Below are 26086 nucleotides of genomic sequence, written 5' to 3'. Positions count from 1 at the left end.
ATGGATGATCAACATTATTCTGCCTGATATTTTCCTGGATTTTATCAAGTTTATCCACGAAAACATCCTGGATATTATTACACCAGGCGACATCATTAACCACCTGCCTAGGTGGCAAGACAGGAGTTTCCAGCTCCTTAAGGATCCAAAAAAAATGTTTCCTTAGAGTTGGATGCAGCTTCAGAAATATGAAGATCGTAGTACATATTTTTGGCCCGAACAAAGGCCAATTTATAAGTTTTGGCGGCCCCATAGATGAGTTTATCTTCATCAGTCTTGATTTTATCCCAGAATTGTAATGCATTCCGCGCCATTTTCCTAAGCAATCGCAAATCTGTCGTAAACCATTTTTTGTCCGGTGGTTTCATGGGTACACGTGATTTTTCTGATGCTAGGCTTTCCACAGCTAATTCCAAAGTTTTGCAATAAGTATAGGAAAATTCTTAAGCACTGTTAAGTCACCAGGCAAAGATGCAAAAAATGGGGCCATGGCTGTCGGAGTAAGCTTGCATGTATTCCTAAATGTGACCTTACACTCCTCTTTAGGGATCTGAAGGAACTGCAGGCAGCCCCAAAAAATCATAACATGCAGTACATCCTAGCGGAGAGGGCAAGTTCAAGTTTCTGCCCAAAGTTCAAGTGTTTCCATGATGGCATTAAACGAATGCAGACGGTTGGGATCGAGTCACTGAATTCAGCAAGAGACCTCAGCATGTCAGACCTGAAATCAAGGGTTAAAAGGGGCATACTAAGTTGGTAGCATGCTGAGGAGTGGAGTGCGGTCCAGGTTCTCAGGACCTGTACGCCTCTTTGAGAGGTAGTGATGACCCTGGGGGTGGTGTGTGTAGTATCCCCTCGTTTAACTGTAGACGTTCCATTCTGTTCATTCACTTAAATATGTTACCCTTAAGAGCCAGCACTAACCAGTGGAAAGGAGACCCGGCGAAAACAGTAAGGGAGGAGCGTAACCATTTTCTGCTAATCTGCAAGTGGTACTTGGATCCGCAAATGGATTTGGTGAGGCCCGTCTTCCTGAAAAACAACACCAGGGACTGTAAAGAGGCACTGGGTTTTATTTGGAACTGTACGGACCTGGACTTGATTTTTAATTTGGGTAACTATGTGAGCCAGGCCTTGGCAAGACGGGCAAGAAAGGTCCTAGCCTAGTGTCCTAGTTTGGGGTCGGCAGGATATTGTCTTCTAACGAGGGCTCAAGGGTGGAAGGGTGGTCTTAATTATTTTAAAATGACATCTCACTTTGTACTATGGATTTGTGCTGTATTTATGCCTTGGTACAATGTCTATTTATGGTGTATTAATTTGTGTTTGTTCATGGAGAAATCCGCTTAATAATGTACTCATTCACTCATTGCCTGCAAGGCCGTGACTAGGCCGCGATGGTCTTGGTTCGGGTAGTGAGGTGTACGTTATCACACAGACTCTGACTGTGTACAGTGCATGTGGTGTGTTAAGGGCTCTCCTAGTTAAGTTGGATGCTAAAGTCACCATGCTGGGGCAATGATTTTAGTGATAAAAGGCGTATGGTGTCAGATCATTGATGTTATCTGTGAAAATGATAGCGTGGGCTCCTGCAGGAATTAAATACATATATTAGCAGCATTGCAGTAAAATATATGTTAGTCCAGCTGAGGTGATATACTAGATTAATGATGTTATCATGGACAACTACATAAGTATTAACATCATTGTTTCATGCATGTGTGTGTGCATAGGTAGAGCACAGTAGTGCCATTATGCTCATGCCCTAACTCATGGGCAGAAACCTGGTCCACTAGCTTGTGGTGCGCGGAGCGCGCTCCACATTAAGAATCGGCCTGATTATTGATGATGCTGCCTCCAGAATATGGTGTCCGGTCAGGGGTCCCTAATAAGAATCCGCTGGATGGCAGGTATGTCATGCTTGCGTCATGTTATGTGGGTAGTCACCCAATTAGTGTGTATGTGGTTGTGGACATGAACAAAGAGAGGGAAGGGGGAAACACAGCTGTAAGTGTGCCATCTGCTATCTATATACACGAGGGCCAGTCCAGCATGCTAGGCCATAGGAGGCCAGATACATATGGCCTGCATAGTCACCGCTATAGGCATCTGTCCTATATTGAGTATTCATATATGGGTGCAAGATAGCTGGACCCGTTCCTTCAGGCCCTTCCTAATGGAGTCAATGATTGGGATCTAATACGTTTCTCTCAGTTCCAGTCCTGTGGTTCCGTCGCCCTTTCTACGGAATGTGTGTGTCCTCTCAATGATGGTCCAACAGAGCTCAGCTGCCAGACGGCTCTGTGTTTTATACTGCTCAATCATCTGGTTACCTGCAGTACCTGTTCTGAGACATGGCGTGTGGTGGAACCTATATAGATCAGGTCCCAGCTAACTAGGCGCAGTCCTCGGGGCAGGCCGAAGGACCTTCCTTTTCTGAGATCTTTCCAAGCTTGCTTTCATGGAAGAAGAAATTAATCTAGTCACACACTCTTGCTTAACGTCTTCTAGTCTCAGCCAATGCTTGACTAGAGAGGTTCTGGGACTCCAAGCTCACCTTACTCAACCACACTGACTTCTGTGCACAGCCCTCCGGGGTCCTAAACGGGATGCCCTGGAATGCCCCCTACACCAACACAGAGACGTTTTACCTGTCTTGTGTGGATACCCCCCTTGTGGGGACTAACACTTCCCAATGGTTCTCTCGTTCACACACACAGACGCGCGCGCACGCGCGCTTTATTTGGAATAAAGGCTTAAGGTGAGAAACAGGCAGGAAGAAAAGGCAGTGGCCAAAGTGAAGAGGGACCGTGATCTACGCCTCACCATTGTACAGGGGCCAAGCGAGTTACCAAGTGAAGTGCTGTTCATATAATGAGAAGGCTGCCCTGTCCCAAATAGCAGGTTTTGCAATTAGGCAACACAATTGGTCTGGATTCATAACTGCAGTTTTAAAGTCATGAACTGTTTAATGCATGTGCTGTTTTCTGTAGATAGAGAGCAAGACAAGGTTCCAGGATGAACTCTCGTTCAGAGGCCATGATCAGGGATGAGTCTTAGGGGATTAAATACACTCCAGGTGCAAAAATATGGCCGAAGCATCGGAGGGAAAGGGCTTGGAGGGAAAGTGAACAGCAAAGATCTCTGTTCTGCATTATAAAAGGCTACTATTCCTGCCTCGTAGTCCAAGAAAACCCCCACAGTTTTGGGGTCCCTCTGTGGGGTAAAGAAGGTTATATGGAGGGAAGTGTATGCTTTGTATATGGTGGCATTGCGCAGGCCGATCGCCCAGTACCCTCTATAGGGTGCCAGGGTAATGTTCCCTCTCCTGCCTGCAGATGGATCACAAACCCCCAGTGTCCAGTCCCTAATATTGCCCACGCGGACCTCCCAGTAGTGTCTCCCCCTGGTAAGCATCTCCTGCCCCAGGACACAGGGCCACACGTTGTATCTCTCAGGGGCATCGCGAACGTCGGTCACATGTACACGTATCACACTTCTTCGATCCTCAGATATTCCGAGCCAGCGACATGCTGTGTCGGGATCCAACGTAACCTCCCCTGGAAAAAGGAGAGAAATTCACTGAGGTGTGCGACACAGAAGAATAGGCTGATATCACATGGCAATATTGGGGTGGGATGAATGTACCAGAGAGTCATAATAGATCAATTGCTCATTTGACAATGTGATTGGGCGACTTCCCAAAACACGGCATTGTAATACAATACATTGATTGTAACATTGGTTTATGACATGTTCAGAATGTGACTTAGACACCGGACCTTTCAGGCACCTAAGAGCACTCAATTATCCTTGGCGAATTTCCCCACTACTAATGCACCGTCATATTCATCAATAGAACTTCAACCAACTGCCCTTATACTCACTCACTCATCTGCAAGCTTCACAGATCCTCTACAAGCTTCAAGGATCCGTTGCAAGCTTCACGGATCCTCCACAAGCTTCACGGATCCCCTGTAAGCTTCAAGGATCCTTTGCAAGCTTCATGGATCCTCCACAAGCTTCACGGATCCCCTGCAAGCTTCAATGATCCTTTGCAAGCTTCACAGATCCTCTGCAAGCTTCAAGGATCCTTTGCAAGCTTCATGGATCCTCCACAAGCTTCACGGATCCCCTGCAAGCTTCAAGGATCCTCTGCAAGCTTCAATGATCCTTTACAAGCTTCACGGATCCTTCAGCCTATGACGAAGACCCAGCGTGTCACAAGGAGAGCACTGCCAACATGGCCCCTTTAAGAAGGTCATTACTTCTGGCAGAATTTCAGTGAGATGGAAACCCCCATTTTACAAAACAGAGATATGGAAGGGTGCATTCTTCTGGTATTACCCCATGATCCCTGTTGCAGTCTTCTGGTATTACCCCATTATCCCTGCTGCATTCTTCTGGTATTACCCCATGATCCCTGTTGCAGTCTTCTGGTATTACCCCATTATCCCTGGTGCAGCCTTTTGGTATTACCCCATGATCCCTGTTGCAGTCTTCTGGTATTACCCCATTATCCCTGCTGCATTCTTCTGGTATTACCCCATGATCCCTGTTGCAGTCTTCTGGTATTACCCCATTATCCCTGGTGCAGCCTTTTGGTATTACCCCATGATCCCTGGTGCAGTCTTCTGGTATTACCCCATGATCCCTGGTGCAGTCTTCTGGTATTACCCCGTGATCTCTGGTGCAGTCTTCTGGTATTACCCCATGATCCCTGGCGCAATCGTCTGGTATTACCCCGTGATCCCTGGCGCAGTCTTCTGTTATTACCCCATGATCCCTGGTGCAGTCTTCTGGTATTACCCCGTGATCTCTGGTGCAGTCTTCTGCTATTACCCCATGATCCCTGGTGCAATCTTCTGGTATTACCCCGTGATCCCTGGCGCAGTCTTCTGTTATTACCCCATGATCCCTGGTGCAGTCTTCTGGTATTACCCCATGATCCCTGTTGCAGTCTTCTGGTATTGCCACATGATACCTGGTGCAGTCTTCTGATATTACCCCATGATCCCTGTTGCAGTCTTCTGGTATTGCCACATGATCCCTGGTGCAGTCTTCCGGTATTACCCCATGATCCCTGTGCAGTCTTCTGGTATTGCTGCATGATCCCTGGTGCAGTCTTCTGGTATTATCCCGTGAACCCTGGTGCAGTCTTCTGGTATTACCCTGTGATCCCTGGCGCAGTCTTCTGGTATTACCCCATGATCCCTGTTGCAGTGTTCTGGTATTACCCCGTGATCCCTGGCGCAGTCTTCTGGTATTACCCCATGATCCCTGTTGCAGTCTTCTGGTATTACCCCATTATCCCTGGTGCAGCCTTTTGGTATTACCCCATGATCCCTGGTGCAGTCTTCTGGTATTACCCCATGATCCCTGGTGTAGCCTTCTGGTATTACCCCATGATCCCTGTTGCAGTCTTCTGGTATTACCCCATTATCCCTGGTGCAGCCTTTTGGTATTACCCCATGATCCCTGGTGCAGTCTTCTGGTATTACCCCATGATCCCTGGTGCAGTCTTCTGGTATTACCCCGTGATCCCTGGCGCTGTCTTCTGTTATTACCCCATGATCCCTGGTGCAGTCTTCTGGTATTACCCCGTGATCTCTGGTGCAGTCTTCTGGTATTACCCCATGATCCCTGGTGCAATCTTCTGGTATTACCCCGTGATCCCTGGCGCAGTCTTCTGATATTACCCCATGATCCCTGTTGCAGTCTTCTGGTATTGCCACATGATCCCTGGTGCAGTCTTCCGGTATTACCCCATGATCCCTGTTGCAGTCTTCTGGTATTGCCACATGATCCCTGGTGCAGTCTTCCGGTATTACCCCATGATCCCTGTGCAGTCTTCTGGTATTGCTGCATGATCCCTGGTGCAGTCTTCTGGTATTATCCCGTGAACCCTGGTGCAGTCTTCTGGTATTACCCCGTGATCCCTGGCGCAGTCTTCTGCTATTACCCCATGATCCCTGTTGCAGTCATCTGGTATTACCCCATGATCCCTGGTGCAGTCTTCTGGTATTACCCCATGATCCCTGTTGCAGTCTTCTGGTATTACCCCATTATCCCTGCTGCATTCTTCTGGTATTACCCCATGATCCCTGTTGCAGTCTTCTGGTATTACCCCATTATCCCTGGTGCAGCCTTTTGGTATTACCCCATGATCCCTGGTGCAGTCTTCTGGTATTACCCCATGATCCCTGGTGCAGTCTTCTGGTATTACCCCGTGATCTCTGGTGCAGTCTTCTGGTATTACCCCATGATCCCTGGCGCAATCGTCTGGTATTACCCCGTGATCCCTGGCGCAGTCTTCTGTTATTACCCCATGATCCCTGGTGCAGTCTTCTGGTATTACCCCGTGATCTCTGGTGCAGTCTTCTGCTATTACCCCATGATCCCTGGTGCAATCTTCTGGTATTACCCCGTGATCCCTGGCGCAGTCTTCTGTTATTACCCCATGATCCCTGGTGCAGTCCTCTGGTATTACCCCATGATCCCTGTTGCAGTCTTCTGGTATTGCCACATGATACCTGGTGCAGTCTTCTGATATTACCCCATGATCCCTGTTGCAGTCTTCTGGTATTGCCACATGATCCCTGGTGCAGTCTTCCGGTATTACCCCATGATCCCTGTGCAGTCTTCTGGTATTGCTGCATGATCCCTGGTGCAGTCTTCTGGTATTATCCCGTGAACCCTGGTGCAGTCTTCTGGTATTACCCCGTGATCCCTGACGCAGTCTTCTGGTACTACCCCATGATCCCTGGTGCAGTCTTCTGGTATTACCAAGTGATCCCTGGCGCAGTCTTCTGGTATTACCCCATGATCCCTGTTGCAGTCTTCTGGTATTACCCCATTATCCCTGGTGCAGCCTTTTGGTATTACCCCATGATCCCTGGTGCAGTCTTCTGGTATTACCCCATGATCCCTGGTGTAGCCTTCTGGTATTACCCCATGATCCCTGTTGCAGTCTTCTGGTATTACCCCATTATCCCTGGTGCAGCCTTTTGGTATTACCCCATGATCCCTGGTGCAGTCTTCTGGTATTACCCCATGATCCCTGGTGCAGTCTTCTGGTATTACCCCGTGATCCCTGGCGCTGTCTTCTGTTATTACCCCATGATTCCTGGTGCAGTCTTCTGGTATTACCCCGTGATCTCTGGTGCAGTCTTCTGGTATTACCCCATGATCCCTGGTGCAATCTTCTGGTATTACCCCGTGATCCCTGGCGCAGTCTTCTGATATTACCCCATGATCCCTGTTGCAGTCTTCTGGTATTGCCACATGATCCCTGGTGCAGTCTTCCGGTATTACCCCATGATCCCTGTGCAGTCTTCTGGTATTGCTGCATGATCCCTGGTGCAGTCTTCTGGTATTATCCCGTGAACCCTGGTGCAGTCTTCTGGTATTACCCCGTGATCCCTGGCGCAGTCTTCTGGTATTACCCCATGATCCCTGTTGCAGTCATCTGGTATTACCCCATGATCCCTGGTGCAGTCTTCTGGTATTACCCCGTGATCCCTGGCGCAGTCTTCTGGTATTACCCCATGATCCCTGTTGCAGTCTTCTGGTATTACCCCATGATCCCTGGTGTAGCCTTCTGGTATTACCCCATGATCCCTGGTGCAATCTTCTGGTATTACCCCATGATCCCTGGCGCAGTCTTCTGTTATTACCCCATGATCCCTGGTGCAGTCTTCTGGTATTACCCCATGATCCCTGTTGCAGTCTTCTGGTATTGCCACATGATACCTGGTGCAGTCTTCTGATATTACCCCATGATCCCTGTTGCAGTCTTCTGGTATTGCCACATGATCCCCGGTGCAGTCTTCTGGTGTTACCCCATGATCCCTGTGCAGTCTTCTGGTATTGCCGCATGATCCCTGGTGCAGTCTTCTGGTATTATCCCGTGAACCCTGGTGCAGTCTTCTGGTATTACCCCGTGATCCCTGGCGCAGTCTTCTGGTATTACCCCATAATCCCTGTTGCAGTCATCTGGTATTACCCCATGATCCCTGGTGCAGTCTTCTGGTATTACCCCATGATCCCTGGTGCAGTCTTCTGGTATTACCCATGATCCCCGGTGCAGCCTTCTGGTATTACCCCATGACCCCTGTTTTCCCGCATAGGCTCTCGCTAACGTAAAAGCTCTAGTTGCCCATTCGCTACTGCGTGCTCAAGTGCCGCTGACCGCCAGATGCTCCCTCCAGGTACAGGTAGGCTCAGGAACTCTGAGATGGTGGATCGCCAAACAAAAGCTTCAGTGCATGGTGTGAAAAGGGGCAGAGCCAGAAACATGACCTCCATGAAAGGGCACCTGGGAGCAATCTCAAACCAATCACAGACCCTGGGTCCGGAATCGACAGACATGCAATGAATCATAGGGCGTCATATCCCAGAGGCAGGGTTGGGAAGAGTACAAGAAGTGAAAACCTGAGTGGTGTTTGGGTTTGGACCTGGAGCAAGCAGAGATTAGGAGGAGGGGCTTGTTGCGGAAATGGAGAGCTTTGGAGGTGTCTGGAGAAGAAAGGAGGTAATTGGGTGAGCAGGGCTTGAGTAAGAGAGGATAGCTTGGGAGCAGGGAAGAAGGTAGAGGAGAGAGATTTCCCAGTGGTTGGGCAGAGAGCTATCCAGAAGGTTGTTTGAAGAGAGATCACAAACGTTGGAGAGAGATATAGCCCAGAGAGGATGGAAAGAGAGATACCCGAGGGGTGGGGGAGAGGGGTTGGGACAAGTGGGACCACAGGGTTTGGGGAGAAATGTAATCCATGGACTCACAAGAGTGATAATCCAGGGCTTGGGGACAGAGGTACCCCAGATGCTAGGGAGAGAGATACTTCAGAGGTTAGAGAGAGGAAGGCCTCAGAGTTTGTGAGGAACATCCCAGAAGTGAGGAGAAGAGAAGACACAGAAGTTTGGCCTGGATCCAATGGAGAAGAGCCCAAGTAGAATCGGGAGAAATGTAACATGAAAGAAGTAGGGAACGATTCAGAAAGGTGAGGAAGGAGCATAGTCCAGAATCTAAGGGAGCTTTTAAAGCCAGAAGAAGCAATGAAGAGAAGAGAAAGATACCCCAAGAAGGGCTCTGGGAGAAAGTTGGGGGAAGAAGGGGAGGCTGACCCATGATGAAAGACCTCAGAAATTAAAGAAGGAGACGGTCAGGGAAGAAACTCAGAAAAGGGGAGATAAAGAGAGAAGTTCCTGCCAATATGCCCTTCATCTGCTGGACTAGTGTGGTGTGGCCAGACGGAGGTGCAAGCTCACTTTGGAGCGTGGGGGACATCCCAAGTGTTAAGCACAAGGAAAGAGATAGTACTCAGAGGAAGAAGAACAAGCCAAGGACAGGAGATTAGCAGGTGTCCCAGGGAACACTAGCCAGAAGGAAAGGCTAGGCAGAGGTCAGCAGGCTTAGGAATCCATCCTTCTGACACCCCAGCCAGCCTACTGAAAGCCGGGTAGAACCGGGCAGTACGGCCCATGGTCATCAGAGCACTTGTACATGTGGTCGACCAGATCTGGAGAGGAACTGGAAGCTGCCAGTGGACCTCTGTGATCTGGGGTAGCTAAGGAAGAAGAGACCAATAGGACTTGTGGAGAGGCGTGATAAAGCCACCCAGCTGTGTGATGGGATTTACAGAACCCTCAAAATATATTATGACTGAAGCCACAATTGCAATGCACCTTCCCTTGACCGGTGTGTCTTATCAAACATCACACATATAGATATTCATGCTGAGTGACCTATGTATCATTTTTTGATCCAAACATGTTGTGGATTTGTAGCAAAGCACTTCCCTGGGATTCGGGCCACACCTGCCATTCATTAGCAACCCAACGTTTTTCGGGCTTCATTGCATTTGTAGCTCGAGAGTTAGACAATGGACAAGAGTATCGAGTTCGGGAGGATATCTCGCGCTCACACCAACAACTTTTTATGAGACCTATTATCACTGTTGCTAAAATTCCTCAGGATAGGTTCAAAAAATCTTCAAGTTGCACAACGCTTGTCAGTTCAATATATTTTAATTTATCTTCCAAAGTAAAGAACAGCTGTTGGTGTGAGCGCGAGATATCCTCCCGAACTCTGATACTCTTGTCTACTTTGTACAAACTTTGTGGGAAGTTTGAGGGAGTGATATCACTTGCTGCCGACCCCCTCTTTCTTATATATATATTTTCTTTTTTGCACATTTTTTGTCAGAATCTACTCACAGCATTGGGTGTCCGTCAATCAAAGGTGTGACCCACAAAGGAGTGTGTTCTCCCTTCGTTCAGCAGTTAGTAGCTCATGACCTCGCTCAATTTTGTTCTTGATACATCAGACACAAAGGTGACTTCTTTTTGGTTATAAACTTTTACTAAGCAGTAGAATGTTTGGAAAAACAGCCTCTGTTCCTAAATCTACAAGGGATTTCCCTGCCTCAAAGAAATCTATGGGAAATATCACAATGTCAAATAAGTATTCTGTCACTGTTGTATCCAAAAACCCTGCTTCTGACCCTAACAATAGTAACATAAATCTAATGTGCAGAGAAGTTATAATCACAACCAAAGTGTTGATGACAGTTCTTGCCAACAGAAAGTTCCCAATGTCTTGGGTTGTCAAAAAAACAGTGTTCCTCAATGTTATATTCCAATGACCAGGGTTTGCCTCCTTTCCCCTGGTTGTAAAATGAAAGTTAGAAAAGAAAGGATCTAGGCTAATTAGCCTTCGGTGTGGGCCACACACCTGTAATTCCCACTACGGGTAAAAAAGCATATCTCTTATCATTAAGATACATGTAGTCAGGTTCCAGAATGTTTTTGATGGATTCATTTATTCATGAAAACCTTTATTGTATACAACACTAATTGGTTAAATATCACCAATTTGTTTGTAGCTGAATTGTTGGCAAATGAAAAACCCTCTGGCTAATGCATTTCAGAAATGATCCTTCTTCAGAGCCGGGTTCTAATATATAGGGCCTCATTGCACGGTAGGCGGTGGACCAAGGCGCTATTAGGACCTTGGTCCATGGCGGTAAAATACCAACACCGCCTTGGTGGAAAGGGGAATTAACGCCCTATTCCAAGGTTGGTGGGGCGGTAATTCCCCCATCCCCCATTGCCCTTCCCCATTCCCATTTTTGCCCCATAGGGCTCTATGGGAATGGGGAAGGTGCTAATTACGGCACCGCAAATTGCGGTACCGTAATTAGCTCCCTGGTCCCTTTGGGGGTTGGTTTTTAACGCCTGCAAAAAGCAGGCCTTAAATTCCCCAACCCGCAAAGAGACCTCGTAGTAAAATACCGGTACCAGTAAACCCTTACCGCCGTCCGTGTAATGAGGCCCATAGTGTTACTATTAGTAACTTTTTCAAACATAATGCAGTTCATTTAGATATTACAAATTTTACAATTTCTTATTACAAAATTACAATGATTAAGATCATAGTAAATTCTACAGTTGACTTCTGCTCACACCAACATGGCCGATACGCTCTACAGCGAGCAGCAATTTTTAATACAAACATTGCCACAGCGACATCTAACTTGCATACAGGGACCGGGGCTCAGTGCCAGACCGAACGTTACTGGACCAAGTACCACATCAGCGCTGCATGCACTTCAAAGGTGAGTGCAGAGACCACATAGACAGAGCGTCATAAGCAGCGATACCATTGAACACAGTTTAGCAGTTATGAGATATGATGATTTACGATTGCCGACATGCTTTATATTTTGCAACGCTTAACTTCCTTAGGCGGCCACAAGTTAACACGATTTACGAGTGTGAACAGACTTTATGTCAACAGAGTTCTGCGAATGCAGACCAAGGCAGATCAGAAGCACTGATCCTGAGCCGGGAAGCCACCTGCCATCAGGTCAGTACCATGACAGTGTAGAGGAGAATGATTCACCAAGCACTAGATAGCACTAAGCATTAGGCACAGCGAAACACTATGCCACCATATTATTTTCCCAGGTAATTGACTAGCCTCACTAATTAGGCATTGTATAGTTAAAGGGTACACAGGACAGTGATACTGTAAAACCACGACATCTAGGTTGAACACCCTAATAAATAGGTCACAATATAATTTTCACAGCCAATCAACTAACCGCACTAATAAACCATGGCATAGCTAAGGTGAATAGATAATAGTGATACTTCAAAACTATGATATTTAGGTGAATACTAACCAACACAAGGTATAAACATGGCATCAAGATGAAGTTTCTTTTGCTGCAGCTATTGACTGTTTGAAATGTTCCCTTTCTTTTGTGTTATGTGTTTTTGTGTCACCTGTGGGTACCCTATCTTGTTAAATTTGTAATGGTTAAATTTGTAATATCTAACTGAACTGCATTATGTTTGAAAAAGTTACTAATAGTAACACTATGGGCCTCATTACGACCCAGGCGGACTTCGCGGTGCTAAATGCACCGCGAAGCATGGCGGAAAGCCGCCGATAGCGCCATGGGGGTTGGCGGATTTACCGCCCCATTCCGACCTCGGCGGAGCGGTAAATCCCCAATCCCCATTCTGCCCTTCCCCATTCCCATTTTCGCCCCATAGGGTATAATGGGAGTGGGGAAGGAGTTAATTACGCCACCGTAAAATACGGTGGCGTAATTAACAACGAGGTCCCGTAGCGCCATGGTTTTCTCCGGCTGGTAAAACCAGGCGGAGAAAACCTCCATGGCGCTACGGGAACTCGTAGTATGGCGGAGAGGTACGCCATGCACTACGCTGGCGTAACACCCTCTCCGCCAGGGTCCTAATGAGGCCCTATATATTTGAACCCGGCTCTGAAGAAGGATAATTTCCGAAATGCATTAGCCAGAGGGTTTTTCATTTGCCAACAATTCAGCTGCAAACAAACTGGTGATATTTAACCAATAAGTATTGTATACAATAAAGGTTTTCATGAATAAATGAATCCATCAAAAACATTCTGGAACATGACTACATGTATCTTAAAGGAGAGTTCCGGGACTTTTTTTTTATTGTCCCTACGGTTCGGCCATGTGTTTTTAAGCATAACTCGGTAGATCGTAGAAAACTTTCCTATGGACCTTACCCGACTTTTCGTCCATTAACGCACTCGAAATCAGCCGCCATTTTCTGATAATCCTATCATTTCCCCCCATCGCCCTGGCTCACCTGCTTTTGCGGCACTAAATCAAATCCCCCGCCCCTGAGCCTGACATCAGCAGACGCGTACCGCCCATTTCCCACCACCAAAGCACGTTTCGTGTCAACAATCGCTGCGCCTCAGCTAATGAAGTGTTGCCATGGAAATGGCAGGACGCCTCTTTCCTCAATAAGTATAAACACACCGTTTCACAACACACAGCAGCAGATTTTCGATTCCATTACTCTCTGTGTGTTACTTTGAGTATTCTGTGACTCGTTTCTGTGCTCTGGTCAGCTACCTTCGTTGATTGTAGCCCGTGTGAACAGATACCAGTACCACCGCTATAAATTATTTTACTTTCTTTACCACACAATGGCTACAATAATGCCGTATATGTACGAGCCCGAGTACACCGAGGAAGAACTACTGGAAAGGCAAGCACGCGAAACGATGGGGATTCGGACGGCAGTTGGGAGGACCAGTCAACGGATGAAGAGCCTGGACCATGTTGCATGGACGGCGTCTCCACCTGGTGCACGTGCAATCGGTGCGAGCTAATGCCAACTGAGGAGGAGAACTGCTGCTGCCGTGAAAATTCCGGGTGCTTGGCCTACATTTCGGAAGGCGAGCCAAGTCCGCAATGCATCACCGAGCTGCCAGAGTTCAGGGAAGCCTGCCTCTCACGGACCGTGTTGAGGATGATGATGGTGCTTATGCACGACCTTTGCGGCACTGTTCGTCCGCGTAATCCGAGTAACGAGTAAGTATACTCTGGTTGTGATGTCAGTGATGCCACTACTATTTCATGGTCGTCTCATCATTCGAATGCATGTAAATTGGTTCCATGTTGTGCATTTTCTAGATAGAATTTTTTTCAAAGCAGAATGACATTTTTTACCTGAATCGACAGTGATAATAAAGTTGTCATTTTAATACAGTTTGCATCTTTCATTTTCAAAGGTGGTACAGGCTGGTGGCCTATCGTTGCTTCACTTGGTGGCTTCACGGGAGGCTCGGACACCGCGTTCGGAGAGTAATACCTGCCTGTGCGGTACTTGCCATTAGACAACATTTCCCCAGCGACAGTGGACAATACCGCAGATTTTCCCTGGATGTGCTGCAACCGCAACTTTACAATGTGTAATGTTTATTATTTATGTTCAATTGAAATTAAGATCTAAAATAAAACCCAACATATATTTTAACAATGGTTGTTTTGATTTTTTAAATGAATCTAGTGTGTCTCCATTGAATAGTCTTCCTGTGCCTTCTCTTGTCACACCACATGTCTTCGGCCAGCATCCTCCCTCACGCTGGCCGCCCACCTTCAATCCACATAACTGTTGAACCCATATGCAGCAGACATACATATGTTATTTTGCGGGTTGGCATCAAGCCTCCCGGCCTTGCCTCCTCCCCCAAAAATACTTACCACACCACTTTGTTCAAGCGTTGGCAATAAAAGGAAGGCCGTTGGATTTTATTGATACAAAACATGGTTATAGGTAAATAATCAATATGGTTGATCATAATAAATCATCCTTTTGGGCACCGGGTACAGAGATGACCCCCTCTGGCCCGTGCCGCCTTGCTACCACAGGCCAGCCTGCTGCTGACTAACTGCCTAGGCATCCAGGGTCTCCAGGGTGAACTGCACCCATATATTCTCCTGGGAGGCTGAGGTATTTATAAACTCACCCCCCTGCCTTCCATGTACTAGATCCTTCAGCCTGCCTCTTACATGTAGTTAGATGGCCTCTCCTTGGTGAGGCCCTGCGGCAAACGAGTCTTGTCTGCACGACCAGCGCCCTAATCCACACCCCCCCCGCCCTATCAAAAGCAGTTCGCACCGGGGTACTTGTGCTGCCAAGTGGAGCTGTCAGGGAGCGATAACGGCCAAGAGGTGCCAAAGACCATGTACACTTCAAAGAGGACTACAGAGCATGGCTTCTTGTTCCCATGTCTACCTCCAGGCCCTGTGTCTCCTGCCAAGCATCCCCCCTCACGCTGGACGGCCCCCTGCAATCCACATAAGTGTGTCTCCATTCACGAGTCTTCCTGTGTCTTGTCTGCACGACCAGCGCCCCAATCCACCCCCCGCCCTATCAAAGGCAGTTCGCACCGGGGTACTTGTGCTGCCAAGTGGAGCTGTCAGGGAGCGATAAAGGCCAAGAGGTGCCAAAGACCATGTACACTTCAAAGTGGTCTATAGAGCATGGGTTGTTGTTCCCATGTCTACCGCCAGACCCCGTGTCTCCTGCCAAGCATCCCCCCTCACGCTGGACGGCCCCCTGCAAACCGCATAATGCCACGACATATACACGTCATTCATTCACAAACACACCCCTGTTTCGAATTCTTTATAACCCACTTCATATTTCTAATGAGAACTTCTTTGCACTTTGCTAGTCAACCCGTGAAGGTGCTGGTTATCTGCTCTTCGTCTCTGTGAACTTCCGTGACCACTTCGAGGAAACTCGTCAGTTTGCAACCTGTGAACGACAAGAAACTACTCTGATCCCTGCATCTAACTGTTTGCTCGTCAAGGTAAGGCCATGTACCATACTCATTTTGCGTCCAATTTCTTTTCGTTCAAGACAGTACATGCAAGGAACTAGTCACATGTTCTGAGTTTAGTCAAATTATTTTTCTATTTTTTTAAAGTTATTCAAATACTTATCCGCATGTGAATAACGTGTATAGTTCCAAGAACCAAAACATACCTTGAATTGAACCTTTTATGTGTCATTTAATTTTTTAACACATTGGTATTCATAGAGAATTGTTGATCTTTACTTTTCAGAACTTTCCACAATGCCTGCCTGTTCCATTGGCGGTTGCCCTTCGAAGACCCATAATAAATCTGAAGGTACTATAATGCATGTTTTCCCTAAGACAATAGATCAGATAAGAGAATGGGTCCGATATTGCGGATATCCACCCTCTGAGCTTGAAAGTAGAGTCCTAGAAGTCTTTGCGGACAAGAGGGGTGATCGATACCGCATCTGCAGCAGGCACTTTACCTCTGACATGTACTCCACATCATTGCTAATAAAGAAGAACACACCGCGAGCGAGGCGAAAATTGCTCTCAACCGCTATTCCCACTCTATTCGTCCACATCCCTCCACTGGTGAGTCAAGTTTACGTATTTATCTCTCGGCCTTGCGGTAGTGTGTAGCATTAGCTAACAATAATTTCCCCATTTATGTATCCACTCAATATGAAGGCGGAAGATTCTCCATCCGTGTCGTTATTGCAGTCATCAGCCACTTCAAGCGCCTATCGGGTAATCTTACTTGGCTATTCTGCCACTGACTTGTTTTAGGCATGTAAATCAATAGTTTTAATTTATCGTGTAATTATTTTACCTAATGGTACACCCTTGTACTCGTCCTCTAGTCTTTGTTTTCAGTTATAATTATTGTTATCCAAAATAATTCAAGTACTGTCTTTCAGGGAGATGCTGAGGAGTCCAACGTATTGACGACTACCGTTGATGTCACTCAGATACTCGAGGTACGTTTCAGGACAGTTCCATCGATGGAGATCATCAGATCTTGCATTCTTGTAGCGTGATTGTTACACACAATGTTTCTTTCGTTTTTAGCCATTGATATGTCCTTCTGTCGTCGCCCTCCTATGTGTCTTCTTTTTTCAATATTGTGTTCATTACTAATGAAAGTCCTATGTTTCAGGGAGTCGATGGAGCATTAGTCCAAGAAGAAGGGGGAGCGTGCAGTTACGGGTCGGCGCAACAGCTTGCAGAAGTGTGCACCGCAGTTACATCGTCCCTTGATGTTCTTATGCATTTCGAGGTATGGATACTGACAGTTCGATGAAGCGAAATCATATGACGTGATTACATCCGCTATACTTCCTTCTTTATTAACGCAAGTACTATGTTTCAGGGAGATGACGGAGCTTCTTCTACAAGAACATCACCCCTAGTAGTTGATGCAGATTTCTGGGTGGTGACACTTCCAACGATCGAGCAAATCGAATCATATTTAGATATCCATTATTTATTTTAGACAACTGATCATTTGTGCAGGTCTATTTAGATGAGCCGTTCACGCCTGCACAAACTTTCTGTTCTTTTTATCAAAATAGAAAACCATACTAATGCAATTACTGTGTTTCAGGGAGTTGCTGAAGCGTCATCTTCAATAATATCATCAATGGAAGTCTATGAGGAGCCCGAGGTATGGATCTTGACAGTTCCATCTAACTAGATCAACAATGCGTGAATAATTGACGTTTGAATGTTCTACACAAAGCGTTCATTCGTGTTTTGCTATTGAGATGTACGTGGGTATTAGTCCCCAAGTACATTTTGTGTTTTCGATATTATTATACATACTAATGAAAGTTCTATGTTTCAGGGAGTCCATGGAGCATCAGTGCGTGATGGATGTGCTTATCAGGAAAACATAGTCGTTGCAGCGCAAGAGGAAGTGGAGACATGCACACACGAGTCGGAGCAACAGCGTCCTGATGTTGAAGTTCGAGGCAAGAAAGTTTCAAAGAAAAGAAAGCAAAAGAAGGTTAGTGTCCTGGTCACTATATTATGTTGTTTTTCACTGTTAATAGTTCAATACTGTAAGTTGTGTTTAAACTGAACACCCCTTTTCCAATCTGTCCTCTAGTTGCGAGTGGGTGTACGAACTAGATCTACACAGACAGTGAAGCGAACGAGAGATGTTGCTTGTCAAACCTTTTGGCAGGGACTTGAGACTGGAGATGCATCGTGCCAATGGGAAGAATATGAAGTGATTGACAACGGAGCTATACCACCACCAGCCATTGATAGTGAATGTCCTCCTGGTAGTTCGGATGCAGTTGGAGATAAATTCACAGAATCCACACCCGCAAAAACTAAGACCGCGAGAAAGTTGAAGAAATTGTCCTATTCACCCATTGCCGGAGAAGGAACAGATGTTGCAATGGAAGAGAATGAAGTGGACTACAATGAAACACCATCAATATCACTGAACATAGCGGAAGACGATATCAGAGATTCTACCTTTCATGTGAGTGACATGTCCTCAACGTTACAGGCCGAACCAGCTGGGATGCAGAGGGACAGTATAAGGAAAGAGGCCAAATTCATTGTATTCGATAGTTGTTTGATTGATATTATTATTCGGATTAAATGTGGGCATTTGGTAGGTGGGGAAGTATGTGGGGAGCCATTGATTAATGTGACTCGTGCAATTCGAGGCACTAACCTTAAAATACATGCCACCTGTACAAAATATCATCCTTTCACATGGTCTGCACAACCTATGCTGGGACAACTGCCAGCAGGCAATCTACTTTGTGCAGCGGCTGCACTTTTTAGTGGTTCAAGTTTTAAAAAATTAGAGTCTTTCTTTCAGTTTGTGGGAATCCATTTCATTGCGAAAACTCAGTTCTACAAATACCAAACCGATTATCTATTTCCAGCCATTAGCGAAGCTTGGACAATGGAAAAAATGTCTATTGATAGTACATTCGCGGGCAAACGGTTCAGGCTAGCCGGTGATGGACAGTGCGACAGCCCAGGATTTTCAGCCAAGTACTGCACCTACCACTTTCAGGACATGGAAAGTAAGAAAATTGTGAGTTCGGTGGTCGTGCAGGTGTCACAAAGTACATCCTCAGTGGCCATGGAGAAAGTTGGCTTTGTAGCATCATTGCAAGAACTACAATCGCGGGGAATGGTGATCGACCTGATAGCCACGGACAGACACGTTTCAATTGCCAAGACAATGAGAGAACAGTACAAAAATATAAATCACCAATTTGACGTTTGCCATCTTGCAAAATCAATCAATAAAAAATTGTCGGCTGCAGGTAAAAAAAAAGAATTGCAAGGTATTTCACAGTGGTCCAAGTCAATCAGCAACCATCTTTGGTGGAGCTCAAAAACATGTGGAGGGTCGTTGGAAATTCTACTGGAAAAATGGCGGTCAGTAATGCCACACTGTACAAACGTTCACCGATGGAACACGAACCAACATTTCCACAATTGTGAACATGGCCATTTGTCCACAGAGGAGGCACGGAAGAAGAAGTGGTTGATTCCTTCATCACCCACTCACAAAGCCATTGAAAAGATTGTATTTGATAAAACTATAACAAAAGCTTTGAGGGGACTCACGGAATTCTGCCACACAGGAGATTTGGAGGTGTTCCACAATATGTGCCTCAAGTACAGGCCAAAACGATTGCATTTTGGCATGGAGGGCATGATAAATCGGACTCTTTTAGCGGTCTTGGCACATAACCATAATGTTGGCCGTCAACAAAGTAGGACGACCGGAACTTTAGGGACGCTTCGCTACAATAAGGCCTTCACTAAAAGAAGTAAACAATGGGTGATCAAACCAGTGTTTGAGGATATGCAATATGAGTTTATTGAGAAACTTATTGTTGACGTCCTAGATAGGCACATAAATGGAGTTGTGAACGAACCTGTGCAGGGGACAACTGCATTGCCACCCAACATTGCCTCTGTTCCATGTCCACCTAAAGAAGAACTCATTGAGAAATACACATCACGGTTTAAATGATTGTAATTTGATTGTCTGTTCTCTCGAGTCTCCTCATGTCGCAGGCCCATTGAATATGTGTATCTATCCAACCTTGTTCATTTGCGCATTAAATTAAACCAAACAGTAATATAAATCATTTTTCAAAAAATATAGAATGTCTCCGTATTTATGGTTCTGTGGGGCTGCAAAGCACGCAGACAAAATGCAAAGATGGAGTGTAAATTTCAAGTCCTGTGAGAATGCCTTACACTGAATGTAGCTAACTAGGAATGTGTGCTCGTTCAAAGTGAAGGTCAGCTGCTTTGATTTTTTCTCGGGTGCCAGAATGGCCCACGACTCAGTATAAGGTTCTATTGTATTTTGACCTTGACAGGCCGGGACCACGTAAGAAACGATAATGAATATAATTTCAGAAACGAAAGCCATTTCATGTTCGTTCATTAGAAGAAATAACGTCGGCATAGAAGGAGTAGTATTTCGGGGCTGCCCTACGCACAGACACAATGGAAAATGCAAATATAATGTAAGTAACTCTTTAGATGAGTTTATACCGCAATTTAATTACTATACAGTAGCTTTAAAGACGGGTTAAGTTGTACTTGTTCGTTCTATGTGGCATATTGTTTTGTACCGCGCACTATCTTGGGGAGAACCGTCTACTTTTACGGAAGCACCTCAAAACCTTTGCTTCTGCTTTCTCTCTCCCTCTCCCCTGCTACAACTGGTCCACTGTCTGCGATCTCGGTCCTGGGCCCTTCCACTCTCCACCTGCACTCCCTGTCAACCCCTGCACTGAGGGACTGTCTCAGTATCCTACAGCCCCCCCTTGACGTATAAAACCCAGTTGCACTGTCCTAGCTATGAAATAATTTCCCGACCGAATATATAAAATGAATAATTTTAATAAAGATCTGATGGTGAGACTAATTTCATTGTTTATGTTTTTCAAACAGGTACATCATGCATTACTGCATGTGTCACGAGTACCAGACACCGGCGGACGGCTTTTTTAACCGCCAGTTGCTTCTCCGCGTGAACAACGTTACCACCCTGACCATTTTATGGGACGATCGCCAAGTACAAGTATGCCCTTACGCGGTACTAACGGCTAGATGCAACATACAGACCGTTGTGGTGGCCTAGTGCCTCGTTGTTGGAACAGCCATGCGATTATCAGTGCGACCGAAGAGCTTATTTTATCGTAAACCAACACCCTGTTTACTGCACACGAACATCGCTTGCCTCAAGACGAACTATTTTGGATCGAGAGCAAATAAAAATGAAAATCGCTGAATATTCTCTAAACATTTGATGTCCAATAAATGTACTTTGCCAAATGTACAATCTTGCAGTTTGCTTTTAAACCACAGTTTCATATTCCGAATTGTGGCGCTGTATTGTGAGATGATCTAAGACCCTGTGTACAGCAAAGGAACATCGCGTGCCTCAAAACGAACTTTTTGGAACGTGAGCAAATAAAAAAGAAAATCGCTGAATATTCTCTAAACATTTGATGTCAAATAAATGTACTTTACCAAATTTACAATCTTGCGGTTTGATTTAAAAGTACAGTTTCATATTGCGAATTGTGGCACGCTGTGTTGTGTGAGCTGATCTGTGTTGATTTCCGGGTTCTGTGTGGAGTCGCGTAGAAGACGCTTGGGCGCGTTTGCCTACGCAGCACAGTCACGTCACGGATAGAGGCGGGGAATATGAATGTTTTGATAAAGTCTGTTTCAGGGGCGGGGGATTTGATTTAGTGCCGCAAAAGCAGGTGAGCCAGGTCGATGCGGCAAGTGATAGGATTATCAGAAAATGGCGGCTGATTTCGAGTGCGTTAATGGACGAAAAATCGGGTAAGGTCCATAGGAAAGTTTTCTACGATCTACCGAGTTATGCTTAAAAACACATGGCCGAACCGTAGGGACAATAAAAAAAAAGTCCCGGAACTATCCTTTAATGATAAGAGATACGTTTTTTTACCCCTAGTGGGAATTACAGGTGTGCGGCCCAAACCGAAGGCTAATTAGCCTAGGTCATTTCTTTTCTGTTAGTTCATACGAGTGCCTAGCATGGTGGCACTATGTAGTGGGCTGCACCCTACTAACCATCACGAAACTCAAGTTAGCATTAAGCAATCAAATTACATAAGAATACTTGAAACAAGCTGTGCATCCTCTCCCACTCTTCATTGTAAAATGAAAGTTCCCGGGCTAGAACATGGAAAAGGACCGGCCTTCCCACGAAAAGTGAGTGGGTAGCTGTGGCTAAGGATATCTACTTCATGGAAAGACTCACAGCGGCTACGCAGGGCTCGAGCGCCCAGATAGAGATGGACTGGCTACAATTTATGGAGGCTTTCGGCCACACAGTGGAAATGCCCTGAGAATCACGGGGTCTCATGACCCGGCCCGAAACCATCCGTAGCATGTAACACTATGCCTTAGTTTTGGAGGAGTTGGTTTAACCACGGACGGCCATTAGCCCGGTCGGAGTTGTTCTAGGAGAAGAGTTTCGGATGATCCGTCCCGTGCCTTGAACTACGGGGTTTGGGAGGTGTGGGGGGGGGGGGGATTTCAAGGGATGTATGGTTGGATTGTAAAGTTATGATGGGCATTTGCCCAAAAGTTGACACGCTGTAGAAGCCTCTTGTTACCATTAAATGCCAATAAAATCCCCAACGTAAGAGGAGTTTCCCTGCCTCAAAGGAAAACGAGTGAAATTGTCAAGCAGTCCGAAGCTAAGAAAAGTCTGTCACTGTTGCTCAAATCATGTATGCCTGTAACCACCTTCCTGTAACTACGCGCCCAGATGCCTCATGGCAAGGTTGCGCGCTGCAAATAAATAAATACAAATAAAATAAATACAAATACTGTTGCGTCCTAAAACCTACTTCTGTCCCTAACACTAATGATCGAGATAACTCTGCAAGGGTGATCCAGTGTTCTTGGTGTTTTAAATTAACTGAAATGTTCCCAGTGTCACTGGTATTAAAGTGATGCAAAAATAATATTCCAAAGGATGAGATTTCAGATATAGGGTTGTGCTACTTTCTCCTAGATTTCTTCTTATGCCAACATCTTGAATAATTTACGAGGAACTGTTTCTCAACTTCACACTGCTTCTGTCCTATCAGCTTGGTTTGCTTGACTACCAAGCATAGGACTTCTTTCAGTGGTAACTGGATTCTTGATCCTCTTATTCTCAGTCTCTCAAGTGGGTGTGGGTCCCAAACACACAATACTTTATGTTGCTTGGTTCACTCTCCTGCCAAGCATAGATTCCTTTCTTGTTTGTCAGTTTTGCTTTCAGCGTCCCAGACCCTTTTATTCCCGGGCTCTCATATGGGTGCGGGTCCCAGACTTGCAGTGCAGTAGCACAATGGCTTAGTTTACTCTCCTGCCAAGCATATTTTCCTTTCTGGACTGTCTCTGTTTCTCCCAGAGTCCCAGACCCTCTTTTTTTCTGGCTCTCATATGGGTGCGGATCCCAGACTCACAGTGCGGTATCACAATAGCTTAGTTTACTCTCCTGCCAAGCATATCTTCCTATCTGGACAGTCTCTGTTTCTCTCAGAGGCCCAGACCCTCTTTTTCTCTGGCTCTCATATGGGTGCGGGTCCCAGACTCACAGCCGTGTGTCTTGGCTGCTTTGTTTACTCTCCTGCCATGCATACAATGGTTTCTTACTCTCTCTATTACTGTCCGGGTCCCTGACCTGCTTATCTTGTGCTCTGTAGTCGTTCCCAGATTCCTCCCAGAACTCTAGCACCTTTTGGTCTGCCCACATACCTCTTTGTGTGGTTCATGTCTCCCGAGCTGCGGTGTTCCGCTGTGAGGCTACGGTAGTGTTCATGTGCTCTCTCACTTTGGCAGCGGCTCCACCAGTTACTTCTTCCGCGGCTTGTGGTTTCCTTCTCCAACCCCGTTTAGGTATCTCTTTTGGTGGAGGCTCTGCTGGTCACTGCTTCCTTCTCAAGCCAAAGCTTGGGTTTCCAGCAGCTCCCTGGAGTCTAGGATGCCCAGAGAGTTTCTTGGCAGCGGTTCTTCATCTTGAACCACTGGCATGCTCCCATTTGCCTCCATGCACAGCGTCTCGTGACGCGTCTCTCTGCTCGCCGGGTCAGAGTCACCAGGGTTTTCTCCTCAGGTGAGGACTCTCTCCATGTTGGTTTCCCTCTGCTATTTTGTATTGCCTATGACCAAGTGCTGTGAGACACTAGACCGTTCACTCTGATTCTCTGGAGTGATCGTCATACACCTGGTCATCTTCTTCATTACAGTATTTGTATTCGAACTATGTGGAAAGCAATTTGTGCGAGTTTAGCCTGAGCCCTCAAATGCAGCGGTAACGATATTACCGCTGCATTTAAGGGCTGTCCAAATGTCGAGTTGTGCAGGAAATAGCATTTTTAGCTCCAGCGTTTTGCTGGCAGTAAAAAGGACAATTTTCGGCTCATTTTTGGCACTATTACCATGCCAAAATGGGGAATGGGGTTTTATCGCCCCCCGCAATTCATGATAAATTGCGCCAGACCGAGTTCAGGTAGCTATTTAGCAATCGGCAGTATCCCAGCAATATTACGGCCGGGATACCACCCAACTCGTGATGAGGCAGTTAGTCAGGTCTAACATATTAGGTTGGCTGACTTCACAATAAAAGATATTGACACTAGTTGGAAAGAGGGAAGGAGAGTCTGGTAAGGGGAAAGAGGGAGTGTGTACTAAAGCAGAGTTATGCTGCATTCTCAGGGAATGGTCGTTCCTAATCCCATAAGGGTCTTTCGTTCCCATGAGATCCTCCCCCTGGGTACCAGGTGCGCAGGAGACGTCTTTAAGAAACAAGGATCGGATCCTCTGCGGTTAAGCCCTCGCAGCACAATGTTGTGCGACGCAGGTTCATAGGAGACGCTTCCCGTTGATACATATTATGTGTCGCTTGCGTCCACGCATCCAAACCTTTAAGAATTGAGGATCGGACCCTCTGTGGCAAAGCCCTAGCAGGACAAGGCTGCAGTGTTCTGCGACGTGGGTGCGCAGGAAAAGCTACCCGTCGATACATAATACGTTGCGCCTCCGTCCACGCATTCCAAGCCTTTAAGAACTGAGTATCGCCCCCCCTGTGGCAAAGAACTCGCAGGACAATCCTGCAGTGTTGTGAGATCCAGGTGCACAGGAGACGCTGCCCATCGATACGTAATACACTACACCTACATCCAGGCATCCAAACCTTTAAGAACCAAGGATCGCTTCTCTTCATTCTCTCTTGCACTCCCTCCTCCTACTTTCATCCTCAAATCCCTATGGGGATCTCTGTTTCTCCCATCTTCTCTAACTGCTACTCTATCTTCTATCCTATCCCTCTCATCCTGGTCTCCAACCCCGGCCTCCCTATCGCTGATACCTACATCAGTGCTTCCTCCAGACAGACTATCACCGACATCCTTTTTGACGTTCCCTCACCAGACCTATGTATCCCTCATATGATCTTGGCTCCCTCCTATCTCTTCCTCTCCCATTAATGGTGGCACTCGGTGGGAGGTCCTCTTGACCTCCTTCCAGTCCTCTAAGATCATCATTAATGTCTATATGAATGGCATGTCTTGGTCCAGGGCCCTCAGCCCAGTCTCCTCCTCTTTGATAGGCGTATCCCGTGTCTTATCAATTTCCTTCCTTCACCTGTTACTCCTCCTAGAACTTCTCGGGATCCTCTGCCACCTCCTTCTTCCGCCACCTTTCTTGCACCTTCCTCCTCCTCCCCTCTGGCTACTACGCCACTTCCTGCTACCACTTCTGCCCACTCTCGAGCCCCTCCACTTCCTCCGCTGCCTGTACTCCACCCGGGAAGTCTTTCAAATGTGGGAATCTACTCCAAGTTGCTACTCTTAACTCTCACTCTGCTGTCAAACATTCCTCTGACATCTGCCACCTCCTTGAAGAGTTTGACCTGGATGTCCTCGCTCTCATCGAGGCATGGCTCATGGCCATCTCTGCCATGTGTTTTGACACTCTCCTCCATGATGGCTACAAGATCCTCTCCATGCCCAGAACCAACCAACCACGGAGGTGAAGTAGCCCTGATCTTTCCGGAGTGGGTCCCTGCTTCTGTCATTCCTATGCAGGCCTACTCCTCCTTTGAATGCCTGGTCTGCAGGCTCTCTATCTCTCCTGGGCTCTCTCTGATTGTGACCACCATCTACAGGCCACCTGGCCATGTTGCCCTCTTCCTCTCAGAGTGGGTTGACCTCTCAGCTTCTCTCCTTGCCTCTACCTCTCAACTTCTCCTCCTTGGAGACCTCAACATCCACCTGGATGCTTCTAATCCCTCCTCTGGGCTCTTCTGCAACCTCTGTGACTCTCTCTCTCTTTCCATTCTACCCTCTGGTCTGACACACTGTGCCGGTCACACCCTGGATGTTCTCATCTCTT

At 46.6% G+C, this 26086-nt stretch overlaps 1 protein-coding gene across 1 annotated transcript in view; it reads right to left on the bottom strand.

Annotated features, from left to right (window-relative positions):
* Positions 1–2945: 2945 nt before the first annotated feature.
* LOC138489558 (E3 ubiquitin-protein ligase TRIM39-like) overlaps positions 2946–26086 on the bottom strand; it is a 456265-nt gene continuing 433124 nt past the window's right edge. The window contains exon 12 of the mRNA XM_069617283.1: positions 2946–3560. Within this exon, the coding sequence (XP_069473384.1) occupies positions 3031–3560 (530 nt within the window). The 3' untranslated portion in view covers positions 2946–3030. The remainder of the gene's footprint in view (positions 3561–26086) is intronic.

Source organism: Ambystoma mexicanum, chromosome 9 (genome assembly GCF_040938575.1).
Source record: "Ambystoma mexicanum isolate Mex_15411 chromosome 9, UKY_AmexF1_1, whole genome shotgun sequence".
Taxonomy (NCBI): domain Eukaryota; kingdom Metazoa; phylum Chordata; class Amphibia; order Caudata; family Ambystomatidae; genus Ambystoma; species Ambystoma mexicanum.
Note: the sequence above shows the minus strand (reverse complement) of the source record. Positions and strands in the feature narration are given on the sequence as shown.